This window comes from Ambystoma mexicanum, chromosome 12 (assembly GCF_040938575.1).
Source record: "Ambystoma mexicanum isolate Mex_15411 chromosome 12, UKY_AmexF1_1, whole genome shotgun sequence".
Lineage (NCBI taxonomy): Eukaryota > Metazoa > Chordata > Amphibia > Caudata > Ambystomatidae > Ambystoma > Ambystoma mexicanum.
Genome location: NC_090936.1, coordinates 205172106 through 205190608, shown reverse-complemented (window position 1 = coordinate 205190608; position 18503 = coordinate 205172106). Strand labels below are relative to the sequence as shown.

At 46.5% G+C, this 18503-nt stretch overlaps 1 protein-coding gene across 3 annotated transcripts in view; it reads left to right on the top strand.

Annotated features, from left to right (window-relative positions):
• FERRY3 (FERRY endosomal RAB5 effector complex subunit 3) overlaps nucleotides 1-18503 on the top strand; it is an 845039-nt gene that overhangs the window by 310880 nt on the left and 515656 nt on the right. For all 3 annotated transcript variants that reach the window (XM_069628304.1, XM_069628305.1, XM_069628306.1), the window contains one exon: nucleotides 1813-2010. In XM_069628304.1, the coding sequence (XP_069484405.1) occupies nucleotides 1813-2010 (198 nt within the window). The remainder of the gene's footprint in view (nucleotides 1-1812; nucleotides 2011-18503) is intronic.

Sequence of the window (18503 nt, the reverse complement as noted above, 5' to 3'; positions counted from 1 at the left end):
TTTGTGTCTGTGTCTATCGCTTGATACAATGCCTGTCTCACAATAAACCCCACTGTCTAGGCCAGAATCTCTGAAGGCCTTGGCTAACTTAATCCCTCTAGGGTTTCCAAAGGGTAGCCTGTTTCAATGCTCCCACAATAATGGTCTCCGCAATGTTCTGAATGGTGCCTGTATATTCTTAGACACCCTCTCTCTCCCTCTTATTTCCTTTTGTTCTTTTTCCCCTGGTTTTATGCCTCCATACTCACTATCCTCCTTTCTCCTCCTACTCCCTATTTAATCTCCCCATCCTTCCTACTGTCTCCTCTCCCCCAACTCCCTCCAGTCTTCTCACTTTCTTCCTCTCTCGACCACTCTCACTTCTTTCTCTCTCTCTTCCCACCTCTCTCCTCTTGAGTAGTCTCACACTCAACCCCTGTCTCTACCACTTCCTTCCTCCACCCGCTACTTCCTCTACCTCCAACCTATCCCTCTACAACTCCTTCTCCACACTCTTCTCTCCTACTCTCTCTCATGCACACTCTTTCAGTCCCTTTCTCTTTCTACAACTTTGACCCTCTACTATCTCCTTGCTCCCTCTCACTACCCGGCTACACCTTTTCTACTACAACTCACACACAGTCTCACAATAACAGTGACACTATTTCCACTTGGTGCCACTCTCTCTCACACACAATACCTCACAAGCACCTACCCTGAACCCCTCCACAGACTCTTCAGCACTCCATTCCACCTTCTGTCCTTGCCCTTGTCTCTCAGTCCACAGCCACACCGTCTAAGCTCACCTAAATACTTTTCACTTCGTTTTATTCCTCTGGGTTTTTATACCCATGATTCCCTTCTTCTGTCCTCCCTCCCCCTCAGCCCCTGCTCCATTGGTTCTGTTTCTCAGCTAATGCAATGCACCCGTTTTTACAGTTTTCACTGGAATTGGGTCAGTAGATTGGTAGTCTTGGAACACTCCTGTTTGGTACCGCCTCCCGTCCACACATAGCATTCAAATCAGTCTATTTGCTGTTGCTTACTTGGCGGGGCTGCTTTCTTGGAGTTGCAGTAAATTAAATTGCTTTGGTCTTTGCTGGAGAACGACCAGCACCGAGGATTCAGGGACAATCACTAGGTCAGCGACTTCTGCAGTCTTCTGGGTTTCTGCGATGCCGCATTGCATGTCGGTGAAATGAAGAAAACATGGCCAGCATTAAGGGTACAAGGCATTGAGTGGAAGACAGTGGGTACCAAGATCCATCAGGGAACAGTTGTGGGGTTCAAGGCCTGGGGCCCTCCAAACTCCATCTCCGCCTCCTCTAGGGTATGCCTGGTTCTGTTTTACAACCGGTTGGCCGCCTACGGAAGGTTGGGAGCTTTCCTGTTCCCACTCGACTGGGTCAAGCTCCTGACCCTCTCACACCTAGGCTGTTTCTTTCACCAAGTACTTGGATCTCCACAGTCTGGTCTCCCGAAGGAGGGAGAGCATGATGCCAGAATATGAAAAAATGTACTTCATGTTGATTCCAGTGCTCGAAGTTCTTCCTCCATCGTTTGCAACACCCTCCAAGCTATCCCTTCCAAGCATATGATGTCTGAAAACCGGCAGAACTGGTAAGGGGCTGGGATTGGTGCACAGAGAGATTTGCGCGCATACTGGCATCTTCCAAAGCTCCTAAAGTGAGAACATCCTCTTTTTAAAGAATATTCCCACCCAGCATGCCCAACACGTTGTTCAGGAGATGAAGCAAGCACTAAGAGTACCGGAATCACCATGAAGGTATTTGTTTGGATTTTTAAAATTTTGACTCTTATTTTTCTTTGCAGGGGCCCAGCTAAAAACCATGCATAATCTCCGATTATTGAGAGCTGACATGCTGGATTTTTGTAAACACAAGCGTAACCATAGGAGTGGTGTTAAACTCCACAGACTTCAAACAGCACTTTCATTGTATTCAACTTCTCTTTGTGGCCTAGTTTTACTGGTGGACAATCGCATCAACTCATACAGTGGAATTAAGAGAGGTAAGTTAAGTAGAAAAATTTGCATTAAAATATGTATACTTTAAACCACTGCAGAGTGAAGTTAATTAAAAGCAAACGTTGAACCTCTGGGGAGCGGTAGATGAATGTGTAATGACATTTTTAAATGAAGAACATTGAGATGGGAGTCGAGGTATTGTGACTGCTTGAAGAGCTGGGAAATATTTTGCGGTATTAAGTGATTGAAGACTTTGATGATTTTCCAAGAAGTGGGTTCAGTGGGACACATGGACTATTTGTGCTATAGTTGCGCCAGCATTTGAACCCAGGCCTCCTACTGTCTAGTCGATTACTGAGTCATCCTAACCATCTATTGTGTCTGCCAAGACCATTGTGTCCTGAAAAGCATGATGCTTTCAGGTCCTTATAACATTTAAAGTGTTATTTAATAATTTTCTTTATTTTGAAAAAAATCACAGAGCACAGGAATGAATACAGTGAATAAAACCAATCTGAAAATGGATGACTTGGACATGCTCTTTCCTTTTAATAAAATTAATTGGTTCAGATTTCAGTTCAATAACATTAGCTCTGTTTGCCTTCACAAGTGGCCAAAACTGCTGAATAAGAAACTAATACAGATATAAAATGTGAGTAGCAAGTAGCTGCAGATCAGTCATATTTAGAGAAATAAAAAACAGGTAGAGAAAGACCTATTGGGGAAAGAGCGCTAAAAAGAACTAGGGGGCGTGGCCTGGAGCGCCGTTGATGTGGCTGCTCCTTTAATGGCCTCCGTGGGAAGCCTGCTGCTGAAGTGAAAAGATGCAGTTCCCGTAAACTAACCGGGTCGATGATACCGTCTAAGGCGACCGGAATAACTCGAGCACTACTGGCTTCAATATGAGCTACCATAGTTAATTATTTATGCCCAAAGCAGCTGACGAAAGCAGCGCCGGCGGCATTCGAAATCCAAGATAGTGGACGGACTTGGCAGTAAGGAGGCGCTCACCGGCATGACACGTCTGACCAGTGCGGTGAGGACCCAGACAGCGAATGAATATTGGCGCCTCCCGGTCCCAGCGAGCAGCCCAGACCCCAAGACTGGTGGCCCACAGCCGTAGTGTTACCGTAGCACCATCTGACAGAATAAGCATGAGGGGTGATCTCTCCCGCGTTACACTGAAGTGCAGATCCCGGCTCCTGGGAGTGACACGAAGCAGGGGTAACGACTTCTTCAGCGACCTAGAGGCTGGGTGTCCTGCTGGGCGGCTGGTCCCTCCCGGCAGGAGGGTGGGTGGGGGGGGGGGGTTCAGCCTGGCTGGGGATCCGACCCAAACGGAATCCTCGGGAACCACCACACTCTACATCAAAGGCACCCGCGGTGAGCGCTGTGGGGCAGCAGTGCAGAAGCAGCACAACACGACACGCCAAAGGCGCCCGCGGTGAGTGCTGTGGGGAAATAAAGCAAAAATAGTGTAAAGCAGTCCTGGGCCCCAAGCTGCGGAGGACACAGACCTTTCAAAAAGGGGAGGGAGCCTGCCCCACATGGAGTGAACCAGGGAATCCGGGAACAGACTATCTTTCCCACCCTCTCTCTCCCCCCTCATTATCTGGAAGGAGTGGTATACATAGACAAGTGGAACATTAATCCATATTGAGCTGCATGGGGGGTGGAAGATCCGCTCCCCCCTAGACTGTGGGCCTTGACCCTGACGGAGAGACGGGACGGCCCCCTCACGCAGTTAACTCTGGGCTAGAGCCTGCAATTTTGTGTTTGTATTTATTAATTTTATATAGCGCTTTACACTATAACAACAGAAAACATAAATTACTAGAAGTATAATTACAATCATGAGACAAGCCATTAAAAACAGTGTGTAGAACAATTTACCTAGGTCAATGATCTAAAGTCATGGTGGGGACTTAGATAGAGTTTCAAGATGAGCAGAGGAAGTGAGAGGAAGGTAAGAGAGAAGTGGAAGGGAAGAGATGAGGAAAGTCAGGACGGGGAAATGAGAAGAAGAGATTTCAAGGAAGCTCAGAAGGAGGAGTAGGAGGTAATGAAGCGGAGAGAGGTAGAGAGATCCAATGGAGGGGGCATGGAGTTGAAAGGAACGGAAACGAGAAGAGGCACAAGGGGAGGGAGGAACAGCAAGTAGGAAGAGATCAGCTGACACTTCGGCCCTGCATTCAAGAGCCTAGGGTTATAGGGGCAGAGACGGACGGACGGACGGACGGACGCTCCCTGTCGTGGAGAGGCCTCTTGCAGCTCCTACCTTGTATATCTAAGGGAGGGCCGGGTGAAACATACCAGGATCCCGCTACAATGTCGACACACCTCAAGACTCCTAAGGGCGCAGATATCTCCACCATGCTGCTCCCGGCAGAGTAGGGAAAGAAATCAGAGATACCTGATCAGCTGGCTACTAATGGAGACATCGAAGCTTTTATGATGGACATTACATCAGAATTCCGATCCTGTATGTCAGAGCTCACCACCAAACTTGAGCGCATAGACCACAGGGTGTTGGAGGTGGAACAGAGAGTGGGGGAGATGGAGGACCTAACGCAGGAGCACTCAGCAACGCTTCTTGAAATGCAACATAAGATCCAGGCCTTGATGGACAGGAATGAGATCCTAGAATACAAGCAGGAGGATTTGGAGAGCAGGGCCCGATGCAATGACCTGCTTATAAGAGGGGTCCCCTCTTCGATCCCAGACCAAAACCAGCCGAGATATGTGGGGGACCTGTTCTAATCTCTTCTGTCACATCTTGAGAAGTCACAACTCATACTGGATCGCACCCACAGATTGCGCCACTGACGAGGATTGGAGACGGACTACCCCCAGACGTGATCACTTTTACACAACCAAGGAGGCCATAATGGGATAGGGCGCTCCCTAGACGAGCTGTCCTTTCAGGGGTCCCCCCTGCAAACCTTTCAGGACCTGGCTGTAGCAATAATACAGAACTGGAGGGCCTTGAGACCATTAACGCTATTCCTTCGAGACCAAAGAATGAGGTACCACTGGATGTTCGCAACTGCACTTCAATTCTCCTACAAAGGGGTTTCCCGAACGATTGCACATCTAGAGGATGCAGAAATGATCCTAAACCCCACCCCACCAGAGAATAAGGATGGCGCCTGCCTCGACTCTCCTGAAGGTGTAGAAGAACTTCTTCCTAAAGCGAGGCGGACGGCCTGGTCAATGGTCCAGAAAGGTCGAAATGCAATATGAACGATCCCCCCCCCGCCCGACAGTCCGGATGCAAGAGGCTGCCAATGTTGCTGTAACCGTCGTCATGTCGGCGCGAGGTCCCAGACATCTAGCTCAATGGATGTTAAGGTGTTAAGGTAATAGGGAACATGCGGTTCAAACCTGACTCTAAGGTGGATGGCACCTAAAAACCCTTGGAGTGAACTGCAGGCAGTTTTGTTCCAGTTTGTTGAGGAAGTTGCCGACAGAAAGTTGTCGGTGTCCTACCAGTTTGCTTCATGTTGGAAGCCCCCTGGTTTTACTGTGTAGCCATGAAAACTGAAGCATCATATGGCGGCTGAGTTGAACCCAGCTTCCTCCCCTCTCCTGCTGAACTCAAGCACGCCAGTTGACCCGCCATCTACCAAATATTGAACTTTATCTCACTTAATGTGAAGGGTCTGAATTCTCCCCTAAACGAAAATTTACTTTGCAATGGCTCCAGGATATGGAAGGCTCAGTGGTCTTCATATAAGAAACCCACCTGTTGCCACTGGACTTCATACGCCTCCGAAATAGGCAGTTCCCTCTTCAATACATGACCTCCAGTGGAACCAAGAAAGGGGGGACAGCTATACTTCTAACCAAGGGAATTCAGTTTAAAGTGCTGCAATCTCTACTTTGCCCAGAAGGACGATATACAGCAGTCAAAGGCTTTATATACGGACAGCTCTATTCTCTCATCTCAGTTTATGCCCCCAATGAGGGACAGGCGGCGTTCTATGAGGCACTGGGGGTCAAACTCCTTCCCTTCATTGAAGGCCAAACAATTATTGGAGGGGACTTCAGTGGGGTCCCGGATCCTCTGTGGGACCGATCGCACCCACCAGCTCCCAGGGACTTCAAGATCGCCATTGGTCTCCTCCAGTTCTTTCGGACACTGAGGGTGGTGGACTCATGGAGGGTGTTACAGCAAAGCGAAAGAGACTTCTCCTTTTTCTTGCACGTGCACCGGACATCCTCCTGGATAGACCTTCTGCTGACCTCCCCACAAATTCTCACTTTAGTTGATGAGGTGGCCATAGGGACGAAAATGCTGTCGAACCATGCTCCGGTCAAACTAACCCTTCGAGCCCACAATCCGGAACCGCCTCCCTGACCCAGCTGGAGTCTATATGACCCAATCCTGAACGATATGCCACTGAGGGACGCTATAGCCAAGGGGTGATCCGGAACTGCTTCCAAGAGAACCCGGTGGAGGACACGTCCCCAGCTAATACTAAACTCCTAATCTCCTCCCTTATTTTCTCCCGTCTCTTCTACTGCTCCTCTCTTCTCTTTGGCCTCCCTATCTCCCACCTGACTCCCCTAAAATCCATCTGCCACTCCTCTATCCGTACCTTGTCTCCTCGGCCCTCAAGACTCTATCTCTAGCTCACTCTCCCAACTCGGCTGGCTCCCTTTCCTCTCACAATTGAAATTCCAATTCCTCTGCCTTGTCTACAAATCTCTCCATGACCTCGGCCCACCTATCTTTCCTCCCTCCTCTCATTCTACTCTCCCTCCCGCTCTCTCCACTCAGCTGACCTATACCTTCTCACTGTACCCCCAGCACCTTGTACCTCCTCACGCTTCCGCTCCTTCCAACTCTTGGCCCCCCTCCACTGGAACTCCCTACCTCTCCCTATCCTCTCCCCCCCACCTACCGATCTTTCCACTCCTCCCTGAAAGCCCTTCTTCTCAACTCCCCCCCGACTCTCCTTCCCTACCTCTCCCCACCCAAAACCCCTCCCCCTTCCCTCCCTTGCCCTCCTCCTGATGCCCTTATATTGGATGCTGTAACCACCTATGGGCGTCAAGACCACCTGGGAACGTCCCCCCCATTTTGAGTAAATTGTTCTATGTACTGTACCACTGGTTTGTTTCAAGTTTGTAAATACGCTTCTTTCTTTTGTACTGTTGTTATACTGTAAAGCACTTTGGAGTAAAGCGCTATATAAACTCAATAAACATCAAACATAATACCTGCAATGCCATGAAGGCACTAGTCAAGGGGGAGCTGATTGCCCACGGGGCGGCATACCGAAAACGTAAACGGCAGACCTGCGAAAACCTCGAAGAGGTCTAAAAGGCCGATGTCAAACACATAAAAAGCTGGTCGCCGAGGGTCCATTGTTCCCTGCAATTTGCCCGGAAGAAGATGGAAGCCCACTATGCGGAGGAGACGGCACAGCTATTGGCCAAATCCAAACAAGGCTACTACGCTAAAAATAACCAGGCAAACAAACTTCTGGTGCAACAATTGACCAAGGAGAAGAAAAGGAATACCATAGTGAGCCTACGAGATCCACACAGCAAGGCCCACTATTCTGAACATGTCAAGCTACAGTTGGCAGCGGCCCACCTCTCCCAGACAATGTCAGCGATGCCTCGTGATAAAGCAGAACAAGTTAACTACTTGCAAGGCGCCTCCCATCCACATCTCGAAGAACCCAACAAAGAGGGACTGGATGCCCCGATTACAGGTGAGGAGGTGGAAGCAGCCATCAAATCCCTGAAGCCCAGAGCCCCAGGCCCAGATGGATTCATGACGAGGTTTTACAGGGTATTTCGCCACCAGCTGATAGCCCCGCTAACAGCCCTTTTTAACTCTTTCAGATTATCAGGCTATGTCACTCCATCCATGCAGGAATCTGTAACCATCCTCCTGCTTAAACCCAGTAAAGACCCCAGAAACAATAACTCATATAGACCCATCGCCCTATTAAACATTGATGCTAATGTCTATTCAAAAATGTTGGCAAACCGCCTAGCATCCATTCTCCCTAAACTGGTTGACGCTGATCAAGCAGGGTTTATAACAAATTGGTAAACGGGGGACACTATCCGTAGAGCCCTAAACTTAGTGGACATAGCGGCCCAAGACTCTCACAAACTGGCTTTGTTGGCTTTGGATACATCCAAAGCTTTTGATAAAGTAAATACGGTCGATACACACTTAGAGTGCGCCACCTCCTTTGTTACTTGGAAGAAATGGTCATTCTCACTTTGATGTTGTCGAAGCAAATTTATTATGGTTTGCTCCAATTGCCCATAAATTGTAGTTGACATGTGTTTCAGCCTCTCGGGGGGCCTTTTTCAAAACCTAGGTAAGTGAAGAGTGCGGGACGATTTTCTACGTCCGCACTACATGCCTTAGCGCTTTTATGTGTCACAGGAGACCAGATTAAATAGACAAACGGGCCGATAGAGACGGAAAACCACGGCCGTATTTACGAGTGTATAAGTAAATTAAGAAATAGCGGGGGAACATGCAACAGCAAGAATTGCATCACAAATCGAGAATGTGCCTATAAGCTGCTCCTCAGCTGGTACTACTCCCCAGTACGCCTCCACCAGTTCCAAAAATCTCGAATGCCCCAATGCTGGTTTTAATGTGGACAGCTCCGCTCGTACTTCCATATGTGGTGGACCTGCCCCACTGTGCGAAACTTCTGGAACCACTGCATCTGTGCTATAGAAAATATCACTCAAGTGACAATCCCAGGGAGCCAGAATTTATCCTATTGGGCGCATCAGTGCCAGGGTCCTACCCTAGATCAGGGTAAACCGCCAAGCTCCTTACACAACTTTTACTGGCAGTGAGCATCACGATTGCCTGCACCTGGAAAACTGTGAGGGCCCCTCAATGACTCTATGGTGGATCAAACTCTGGGACATATTAGTGGCAGAGAAGGTCACAGCAGCCAGAGCTGGCCCCCTGCATAGGTTTACAGACATTTGGGCACCGATTATAGACTACGACCGGAATTTCCCAGCGCAGACTTACAAACCTCGATCTGCTCAAGTGGCCCTACAGAACAATGCCAGACTAGAAATGAATGACCTCGAAATGCTGGGCTAGAGGAATGCGTGAACTGATGGAGGGGGGAGGAGATGAGAAGAAGAGGTAAGAGGGGGGAGGAGTTGGACCACTAAAGCATGAACAGCCTATGTGTTATGATGTTTTGTACGCCTTGTACTGATGCATTGTCTCCACTGTGTAACCGATTTAAAATAGAATTGTTAATAAAAAAGAAGGGACAAGAAAGGGGGTTTAGATCAGACATATGGAGTAAGTGGGAATGTTTGAAGTGAGTGTTATATTAAAAGCACATTTACCTAGAATGGAAGATTTTGGGTGGGATATATTTTCAATGCAATTTATTTACAATTTGGATTTGCCCAGCTAACTCCATTGGGGTGTATTTGGGAAGCAGTTGAGTACTTAGAGAAATTCCTTTAGAGAACGCTTCACTTACCTTCCCCATGAGAGTGCTTTTTATTTAATCGAAAGGTGCGGTCTGTGAAGACTTCATGAAGGAGGACACAGACAACAGATTCCCAATTCAAAATAACCACGTTTATTAACTTAAATGTCAGGATGGAAAAAGGCTCAACTTGCCCTAAGTTAACTAAAATGGGATTTCCCTACCTAAATAAAACTAAGGAAAGTCTGAGTCAGAGTTCAACCTGGGAATCTGTGTCCAAAACCAATGCTTGCCCTCACACTATAACTGTACAATGTGTAGGGATGTCAGCAACCACAAAGAAAACAGTGTTCAACACAAATTCCTGAGCTTCTCTCAGCTCGCAGCTCTCTTGCAGCTCACTTCCCCAAGTAGGAAACAGCTCAACAAAGTAAAGTCTCTTCAGGTCTCAGGGGTTTCCTTCCCCCAAGCCAGGACTCTGGTTTCCCGTCCCCGAGTTCCAAACCACACAATTGAAATTACCTTGAAGTAAAAGGCTTCCAGTCAAGACTCTGGGTTCCATTCCCCAAGTTTCAAATCCCACAATTCCGAAAGAAACACAATGTCCTTGTCTCCTATAGTTTGATGTTGTTTTCAAATATATAGTTCAAATAAGTTTGTACCTTTCCCACATTTTGAAAATGTCATTGTAATTCAGGCTTCAATATCCTTTGGTTGTCTGTTCTTTTCGGCTCTTATTATATTACAGCATACAGTGATTGATATGATATGTTATTTATAATGCGCTTAATACCCAGAGGTTTCTAAGCGCAGACCCGGGGATCGAACCTGTGTTGCTCTGTGTCGTCTTGTTTCCAACGCAAGCACGTTGCCGCCGAGCTATCCTCCCAAGTCTGGTTTAAAATACTTCAATATGTGATGATTTGTATGGATTTCGACTTTCTTTCCTTCTTTATATTTTAACTATTTGATTCGCTTGGTAGCAAAACAGCAAATTCTTTAAGTCAATTCGGTGTTCAATAATGAAACCTCTGCCTTAGGGTTTGTTTGCTCTTCATATGGAGTTCAATAATTGTTCGTTTCACTTTAAAGGCATAGTACAATGTGCAGAACCCTTCCAAAATGCATTTCTTGCCACACGCGATCTCTCAATGCAAGATATTCCCTTTTATTTAATATTGAAAAAATGTAACTGTTTGTTGCGCTTTAATTGAATAGTTCAATGTTCAGAGACTTTCGAGAACGTGCTCTTTGCCACACGCGATGATTCTGATACAATGTAATTCATGAAACACTTCATTTCACACATGCGCACCGTGTTTCTGAAGCCCTAGAAATTCACTGGTCGCTTTGAATGCTTGTGCTGCTGCGTGTGATCACACAGACTTCTTCCTTCTGTGTCAGGGCTCCAGTTCCTGCCCCTCAGACACTCTTGGGTTGATCCTCCACCACAGGGGAACGAGCATGTTGAACGGAAAGGATTGGGGCCGCCTTTCTACATGGCTCACTTCAGCTTTCCTAATCTGCTCCAGGAAGTCCCCACGCCATGTGATCCAGACTCATGCTGCCTGCACCAACCTCCTGGTCCTTCTCCTGTCGACTCCTTCTGTCACTGGGTTGAAGGTATAAATTATTATTCAGCCCTGCCTGAATACCATTAAAGGGAAATGCCTGACCTTCACTACTCTTAGCAGGCATCTTCTTCCCAGTACTAGAGTGGTAGAAAAGCATAGTCTTCATTGGTCTTAGTTGCCTCTTTGTCCCACTACTGTCAAATGTCAATTGTGGAGAAATAAGGGGAACTGGCTTACAATAGCCTATCAAGGTAGGGGATGGATTGCGCTGGTTGTCGCTTGGGAAAGGGGGATACCATGTCTCGAACAAGGGTACCCCACTCCAAGTTCCAAAGTATCCTCTACCAAGGTGATCCTCCCACGTTTCTCCTCCCCCAGGGTTGAGATCCAATAGCAATGGCCTTTCCCTGGCCACCTGCTCAGTGGACCCAAGGGGTTCAGGAGTGAGAATACCCTGCGGTTTCTGCCAGGCCCCACTGGAGGTTATGGTTTGACAGGACAACTGCAGTTCTCCTATAAATGAAGGGGATAAATAACAAGTCTTAAGGGCCTCATCCCAGTGGAATGGAGCTGCCAAAATCTCAAAATGTATGAAGGAGCCATTTAAGTCTACCCCCTCTCGAAAAGGCTGTAAAACTCTATGAAGGACGGTGTGGCTCCTTGGGCTACCCCCTATTCGATTGAGACTCTCCTGATTTTGGTTAGCCCTAGCTTGGGTCTCGGAGACTCTCTCTAGGCGAGTTTTGAGGGATGGAAGAGATGCCATACTTAGCCCAGCAGCTTCTGAAATGAGGTCTCAATCGCTATATCCCCCAAAACAATTTCAGAGCTCGGGCATTCATTTTCTCCCTTGTCCTCGGGACCACTGGGGAGTTCACTTGTGGGGTCAGTGGCTAACGGGCAAGGTGATTTCTCACCATTGTCTAGCTGACTATGTTTCTAGACGGCACCTAGGGAGGGTTTAATGCTCCACTAGCCTATTGGAGGTAGCTTGTCTATGGGACTTGACATTTAGAGGTCTAACTGGGTCGGGTCATCAGATTCCCACTCTTGACACCACTTGTGGTGGGCCAGCGATAGGACACAGATGAGATAGGTTTGTAAACCCCTCAAAGTTTATTAAAGTAAAAGAAAATCCCTCACTTAGGCCTTTTGCTACGATGGGGATCCCCAGCTACATAAATCAAACACAAAGGTGCTCCTCAGGATGTCTTGCATAACACAGCGCTGTCCAAACCTGAGCTACCTAACTGGCCCTACCTCTCTAAAAAAGGAATACAAAATTAGTACAGATGTGAATACTCTGGCTTTGTTTGCTGCAGGGTTGTGCTTGATCACCTCCAAATAAATGTCTGTTTAAATGTCTTTCTTAGCTTTCCTGGTTTTAGCTTCTGGTCATAGTTCCTACAAAGCGATACCTTTCTTTTAGAAAAAGGTGAAACACTTCTCAGCTTCTTGCGTTTGAGTTTCTTTTCACAGTTTCAAGAAAATGTAAAGTTCCTATACAAAAAGAAGTGTAGGTTCCTCTGGACCCTTCAGGTATTACTTTCATTTCGAGTTTTAGCATGCAGTAAGTTATTGTATGAGAAACAAGAATACTCTTCTGGGTTTTCCCCAGGCATTGTTTCTCTCACGGTCTCTATGATCCACAAAATAAATAAAACATTCCTCTAAGGCTTTCGCAGATCTCAGTCTCAGCAGATCTTGAAAGTTCTCAGCCCGTTTAGTTCAAATGAAAAGGATACATTCCTGGGCCCCTTACACACACTCTCGAAAACATTTACAAGTGCACTTCCCACCTAAACTAAGCTTTGTAGTCTTGAAGATAGTTCTATTAGCCTCTTTTGCTCTCCCCTTCAGTTCAGTTAACTTTCTTGTTTGGTGTAGTTTCTGGTGCTCCCTTGTGGATTTATGGTCTCTGATTCACAGCTTTTATTAAAGCTCTAAATAGCTTTGATTATTTGGTTGACTCAGACCTCTGTCTCACAACAGCGTGCATCCTTCAGGCGGACTAACCCTTTTGTCCACACCCCTCTGTGGTCTTCTCCTCTGCTTGGTTCGTTCCCACTTCTTGTGTATAATCATCTGGTTCCCCCTTGGGGTACTTCTAATAGTCCCTGTTTTTTAGAGGTGCCTTTAGTTGTGAGAGATAATGCTTCACCTTTGTTAGGTATCAGGCTGGCGTCTTCACTAGGCCCGTTGTGCATTTGGATTACAGAATTCTGAGCTTCGCACAGGTCGCAGCAGAGCTCAACCGTCCTCCTCCCTCGACAGCTCACACACCACATACCTGCTGTTTCACAGTCTTCTCTCTCAGGAAGGGTGGTTGCTCCGCTGGTGGCAGACTACCCCTTCTCTGGATGCTGGTTCCTTTCTTCCACTGGTGGTTGCCTTTTCTCTGGCACAACGGTCTTCCACTTTGGTGGCAGTGGGGTCACTGTAAAGTTTTGTGGGCTCTCTGCCCACCACGTACGAGCTGTGGTCCTGCGTCCAGGTTGCGTCAGTTCCGCCCGGACCACCAGATTTTAGAGCCCATTGCGAACTATTGTGATTCTCAACCCACGTTGGTTTGCTCGGTTTCTCAGCCCTGGCTGGGCTCTCTGGTCCTTCAGACTGCTTGGTTCTCTTGCATCGCTTACCTCTTTCTGGGGTTTAGGCTACAAGTTCTGTTAGTGGGAAGTGAGCTCTGGTGCACCTGTGTTCTTGACTCCTTAACTAAATCGGAAAATAAATGTGTAAAACTTGTCCTTGCCTTACCTAACGGCACCCTGATGATCCACCTACGATTAAAGATCGGTTTGCAATCCATAGAGTTAACCATACTAAGCAAACCTCTATTGCACTGGCTGCGCTTTCACAAGGCTGTAAAACTTTCATCACAAAGAAATACTTTGGGATGTTTTAAATATGCCAGGAGGGAAATCCTGGGTCTGGTACTGCCAAGATTCATCCATGCTATCTGCGTTAAACTTGGCCCACCTACTGGACCAAGATGTTCACAAAACAAAAGAAATGTTTAATGATATCAAACGGAAATTACGTGCCTTATACATTGAGAAGTAAATGGTGGCTTCTGTCCCCTAAACAATATTTCCTAGTTATATTGTCCACAAAGCTGCTTGTTCACCGGAGAACTACTTGAACACAAGATTTTCCAGCTTTTTAATAGTATTATATACAAAATTTTGTCTAAACTTCTTTCAGGTCACTGAATATTTGCATTATTGGTGTGATGAATCTGATGATGTCATCACTCCTTTCCCTGAGATTGCTTCTCATGCGGCGAGGGCACGGCAGCCACTACCTGACCCTGGGGGCGGCTATGTGAGGGAGGACCACATGGGGGGGATGTGAGCCTGAGGGGGTGAAATGGCATCGTCGGAGGAAGTCACATATCCCACATTTCCTTTTAGGGATGTTCCCTCCCTTTCTCATGCCTTGATGGCATATTGTAACAAACTCCCTCCGAGTCTTGCCTAAAGCCAGTATTCCTCCATACCCAATGGCATGACAGAAACTGAGACGAGGAAGAGGTAAGGAGTAGTAATGATTACTCCTAAAGAAAAACAATACCAGCAGTCTAGTTGTTGGAACAATCCTATTGGCCCGACACAGTTCAAAACCATGTTAGGAAAGGGAAAATGGAGTTCAGGTAGAGCGAGGTATCGGCAGCATCGCAGACGTCCAAACGACAGAACAGAGCGAGAAGGAAACTCTGAGTGCAACGAGCTTAGGGCAGCTTGGCCGAGGCCGTTGGAGGATGCGAGGAAGCAAGTCATGCTCTTTCAGTGTGGAGGGCGCTGGAACACCGACTGAAGATTGAAGGCCTGTCAGAGTTGCTTGCAGTGGCTGCGTGAGACACGAAAGCCAGAGAAACACCCAACGTGGAATCGTGAAAGCCGCAGAAATGCAGGAGGTGAACCGGTTAGCCAAGGGAAAGGGTCGAGCGAGAGAACGAAGGCCATAGACAATAGAATTTGGGTCTAGGACCAACAATACAAACTTCTGGAAAACCAAAAAAGAGAATCCAAAGGGATATTGAATGTTAAAATCTGCCACAGAGTATACCAGATCTTTTGTAAAGCAAGCTGAATGTACTTTTTGCAAAAATACCAAACACAGTCTGTATAAAGACATTTCATGAAAGTCGGTGTATACAGGGAACTGTAAGAGAATCCCAAGGAAGACCCATGCCCTTGGGGATTTTTGATTGGATTTGAATGAGGAAGAACACCTGGCAGGGGAGTATACCAGGTGTCCTGTGAGTCTGAGACCCACACCCCGAATTGCTGTACAGTTAAAAGGGAAACCCAAGGAAGACCCATGTCCTTAGCATTTTAAGTTATCTTGAATGTGGAGAGAAACCTTGGGAAGGGCGCCTTTTCCGTGGGAGTGGATTACAGCAACAAGAGGAAGGAATTGTCCTCTTGAACTACAAGGAATTTGGATTATTCTTTTATTTTGAAGTTTGCATTTTCTGTAGAGAAACCCGGGGAAGAGAGTCATTCCCTGGAGCTGTGAACATTTATCATTTTGAACTTTTGTGTTGGCATTTGAACTTTTGTGTTGGCATTTGAACTTTTGTGTTGGATTTGAACATTTGTGCACTTCGGGAAGCAGACACAATTCCCTTAGAAGCTCATTGTTAGTTTTAGAGTGTGAGGGCAAGGACAGAATTTTGGACACAGGGCGTACGTTTACTTTGGAAATATTGACACTGGACAGACCCTTCGGTTTGGTTGAGAGAGGGAAATGCCTCCTAGAATAGGAACAGTGAGGCATTGTCCAACCACTTTTGTGTTTCAGTAAAGGTTTATATTCAAAATCATGAGTTCTGTGTGTTTGTCTCATATTCCTGGCTCTTCACATTGGGCTGTTATTCCTACAAAGTTTTGCTCTTTTTGCCCCAATGCAATAGAAACCTTGACCCACTTACTTATTGATTGTCCAAAATACAAATTCTTACTTAAAGGATATATCCTTCCGGTCTTGGGCATGTTCCTCTAGTGATGCCCCTGTAATTTGTAAAATGACATGCCATAGGAATGTCGTTTTTGCAGTCTCTATCTATTTGGGTAAGGCATGGTGGGTGAGATGTAAAGCCTGTGTACCTTCTTAGTCATAACTGTTTCTCAGTTTGTATTTCACTGTGGTTTTAATCAGTGTATGTGATTTAAAAAATGTTAACATTACAGTTTTTAGCATTGCATCTCAAATGTTTCTTATACCTCTTGTATTGCATTAGAATGTTTTCTTTTATGTATGACATTACACTTTTATGGCTTAAGTACGAAATAAAGTATTGTATTGAAAGTTCTGTTAGCCCTGCGTGGGATATCTGGCCTAACTGATCATAGGCGTAGTAGAATGCCCGCGCCCCCTTCTAGGGTTGATGGGTCTCTCAATCCTACATGGGCTATCCGTCCTCACTGGGCGTGTGTGATACTATATTCCCACCCCCTCCAGGGGTATTGGGTCTCTCAGCCCATCGTTGGCTGTTCTGCCTCAGTGCTCGTATGCGTGATGCAATCTTTTTACTCCCTTGAGGGATTCTGCGTCTCTCAGCCCTTCACGGGCTATTGAATCTCACTGACCATGTATGTGATAAAATGTCCTCCCCCCTTTTTGGAGTAGTTCGGAGCTTCGCCACCCTCACCTTCCTCTGTGTTGTCTACATACCCGTGTTGCAGCAGCGTTCCACATCAAAGGAGGCGACTGCAGAGCCGGGATCTGCAGCATTCTGATGGCTTCAACATTCCTACACCCACCACATATCTGATGTCGTCCTGCCTCCTTGATCGATCTGCCCAGCATTACAGAGAAGGCTTCCACTGTCTGCGGGCTGGTTCAGTCTGCCTCTTCCCTCGCAGGTATGGTTTTTAGTCCTTTTACGTTCTCCTTACCAACACAAGAGGCGACGGGATTGGTTCTGCTTTTCCTGAGCAGAGGTCTACTGAGTGAGGTCAACAGCCAAGCCAGTTAAAGGGCCCTCTACAGTATAACATGGTTCAATCCCCCATATAATCCATAAACGACAAATATTCTGTCTCCAGGGAAGGTGTAGTCACTGCCTTACTTGGGAATTCCTTGTCCCCTGAGGAGTGGGGAGGGGGGAGGTCACCCCCAGTGAGACCCTGCTTGTCCTGTCCCATAACTGGCTCACCTCCCTAGTCCCAAAGAGGGTGGCTCCCCCTTGAGAAAAAAGGACAAATTCCCTGGATTCGTCATAGACCCTTCCCTTGAATTAAAGCTTTTTGATGTACTACTCTGGTAAAAATTCCCTCTTTACCAAACCCATGGTGGCTCAGGGCTATCATCTGGATATTTTTCCCAGGACGTCGGAGGAGAGTATCTCTCTGGGATCACTTCCTTTGGGTTTTGTTTTATGAGGTCTGGGAATGTTGGCAAATAAGTCCCTATAATTTCCGCCTCGGGTAGCCCTGGAATGATGGCTACTTTCAGGCCATTGGATCGCCCCAACTTCTAAGGTAAGTGGTACCTTATGGTATATCTCTGCATTCCAATGGACACAAGGGATCTTTACTGCCTCGTCCGGCTCAAGATATTCTGGGCAGACCAGGTCAAAACGGACTGTGGTCTGTTAGTTAATTAAGGCAGTCGCTCAATTTTTTTTCACCTGGACCTGTTCCTGAGCCTGGAAGAGCATTGGCGTTTTAATATAGAAGTGTATGTTAGCTTTTTCTGGGTCCTTCTCCTTGGCATCTTCTCTGTCATCCCAATCCACTACAGCTTCCCAACCAAATGTACATAATTAACATAACATCACACGTATCATTTTCTATTCAGCTGATGGAGTTTTTCACCCTGAACATTTAAAAAAACAATTAACTTTCTAAGACCTTTCGTTCAAAGTTATAAACAAATTGAATTCCCTATATCAAACTCAAAAGGCAGTTTTGTTATACTTTAATAACATTTTAAATGGCATCTCTAGTTCCTCTTCCTGAAAGCAGAACATCTGGTGTCATATAATGTTAGTTCCTTTGTAACGGAGAGCTGGGCCATTTGTGACGTCTGACAATGCAGGTTGTCATGGTGCAAGTTCTTTGAGGTTTAGCTTACTATAGCACATATTTAAATAGCTCTGCCCCTTCAATGGTTACAGTCACTTTCTAGCTCTTGAGCTACACTCCAAGTCTCAGAATATGTGATGTGTTTCCTTCTGTAAAGGCCTGGCTGATCAAAATTCATGTTACGTAGAAGGGTCACTACACAGAGCCTATTTCTTGTATATTTGAGGATTTTTAGCATAAGCTCGGAGACAGATGGAAGTTGTAAATGGGGAAGGTGTTTTGCTGGCAAAGCCTGAAATCTGAGAACCAACTCAAGGCAAAGTCATAAGATTTTATGGTCTGCTTCAAAGCCAGTGTTAACACTTTCTTTCATGGGAAAGAAAATAATCCCCCAGTCCTTTTGCTGCGTTACTGTGGCTGGGGGGGAAGGAATGCCCTTTAGCTGTCCTGTCCCAAAGCCAGTTTAATTCACAAATGC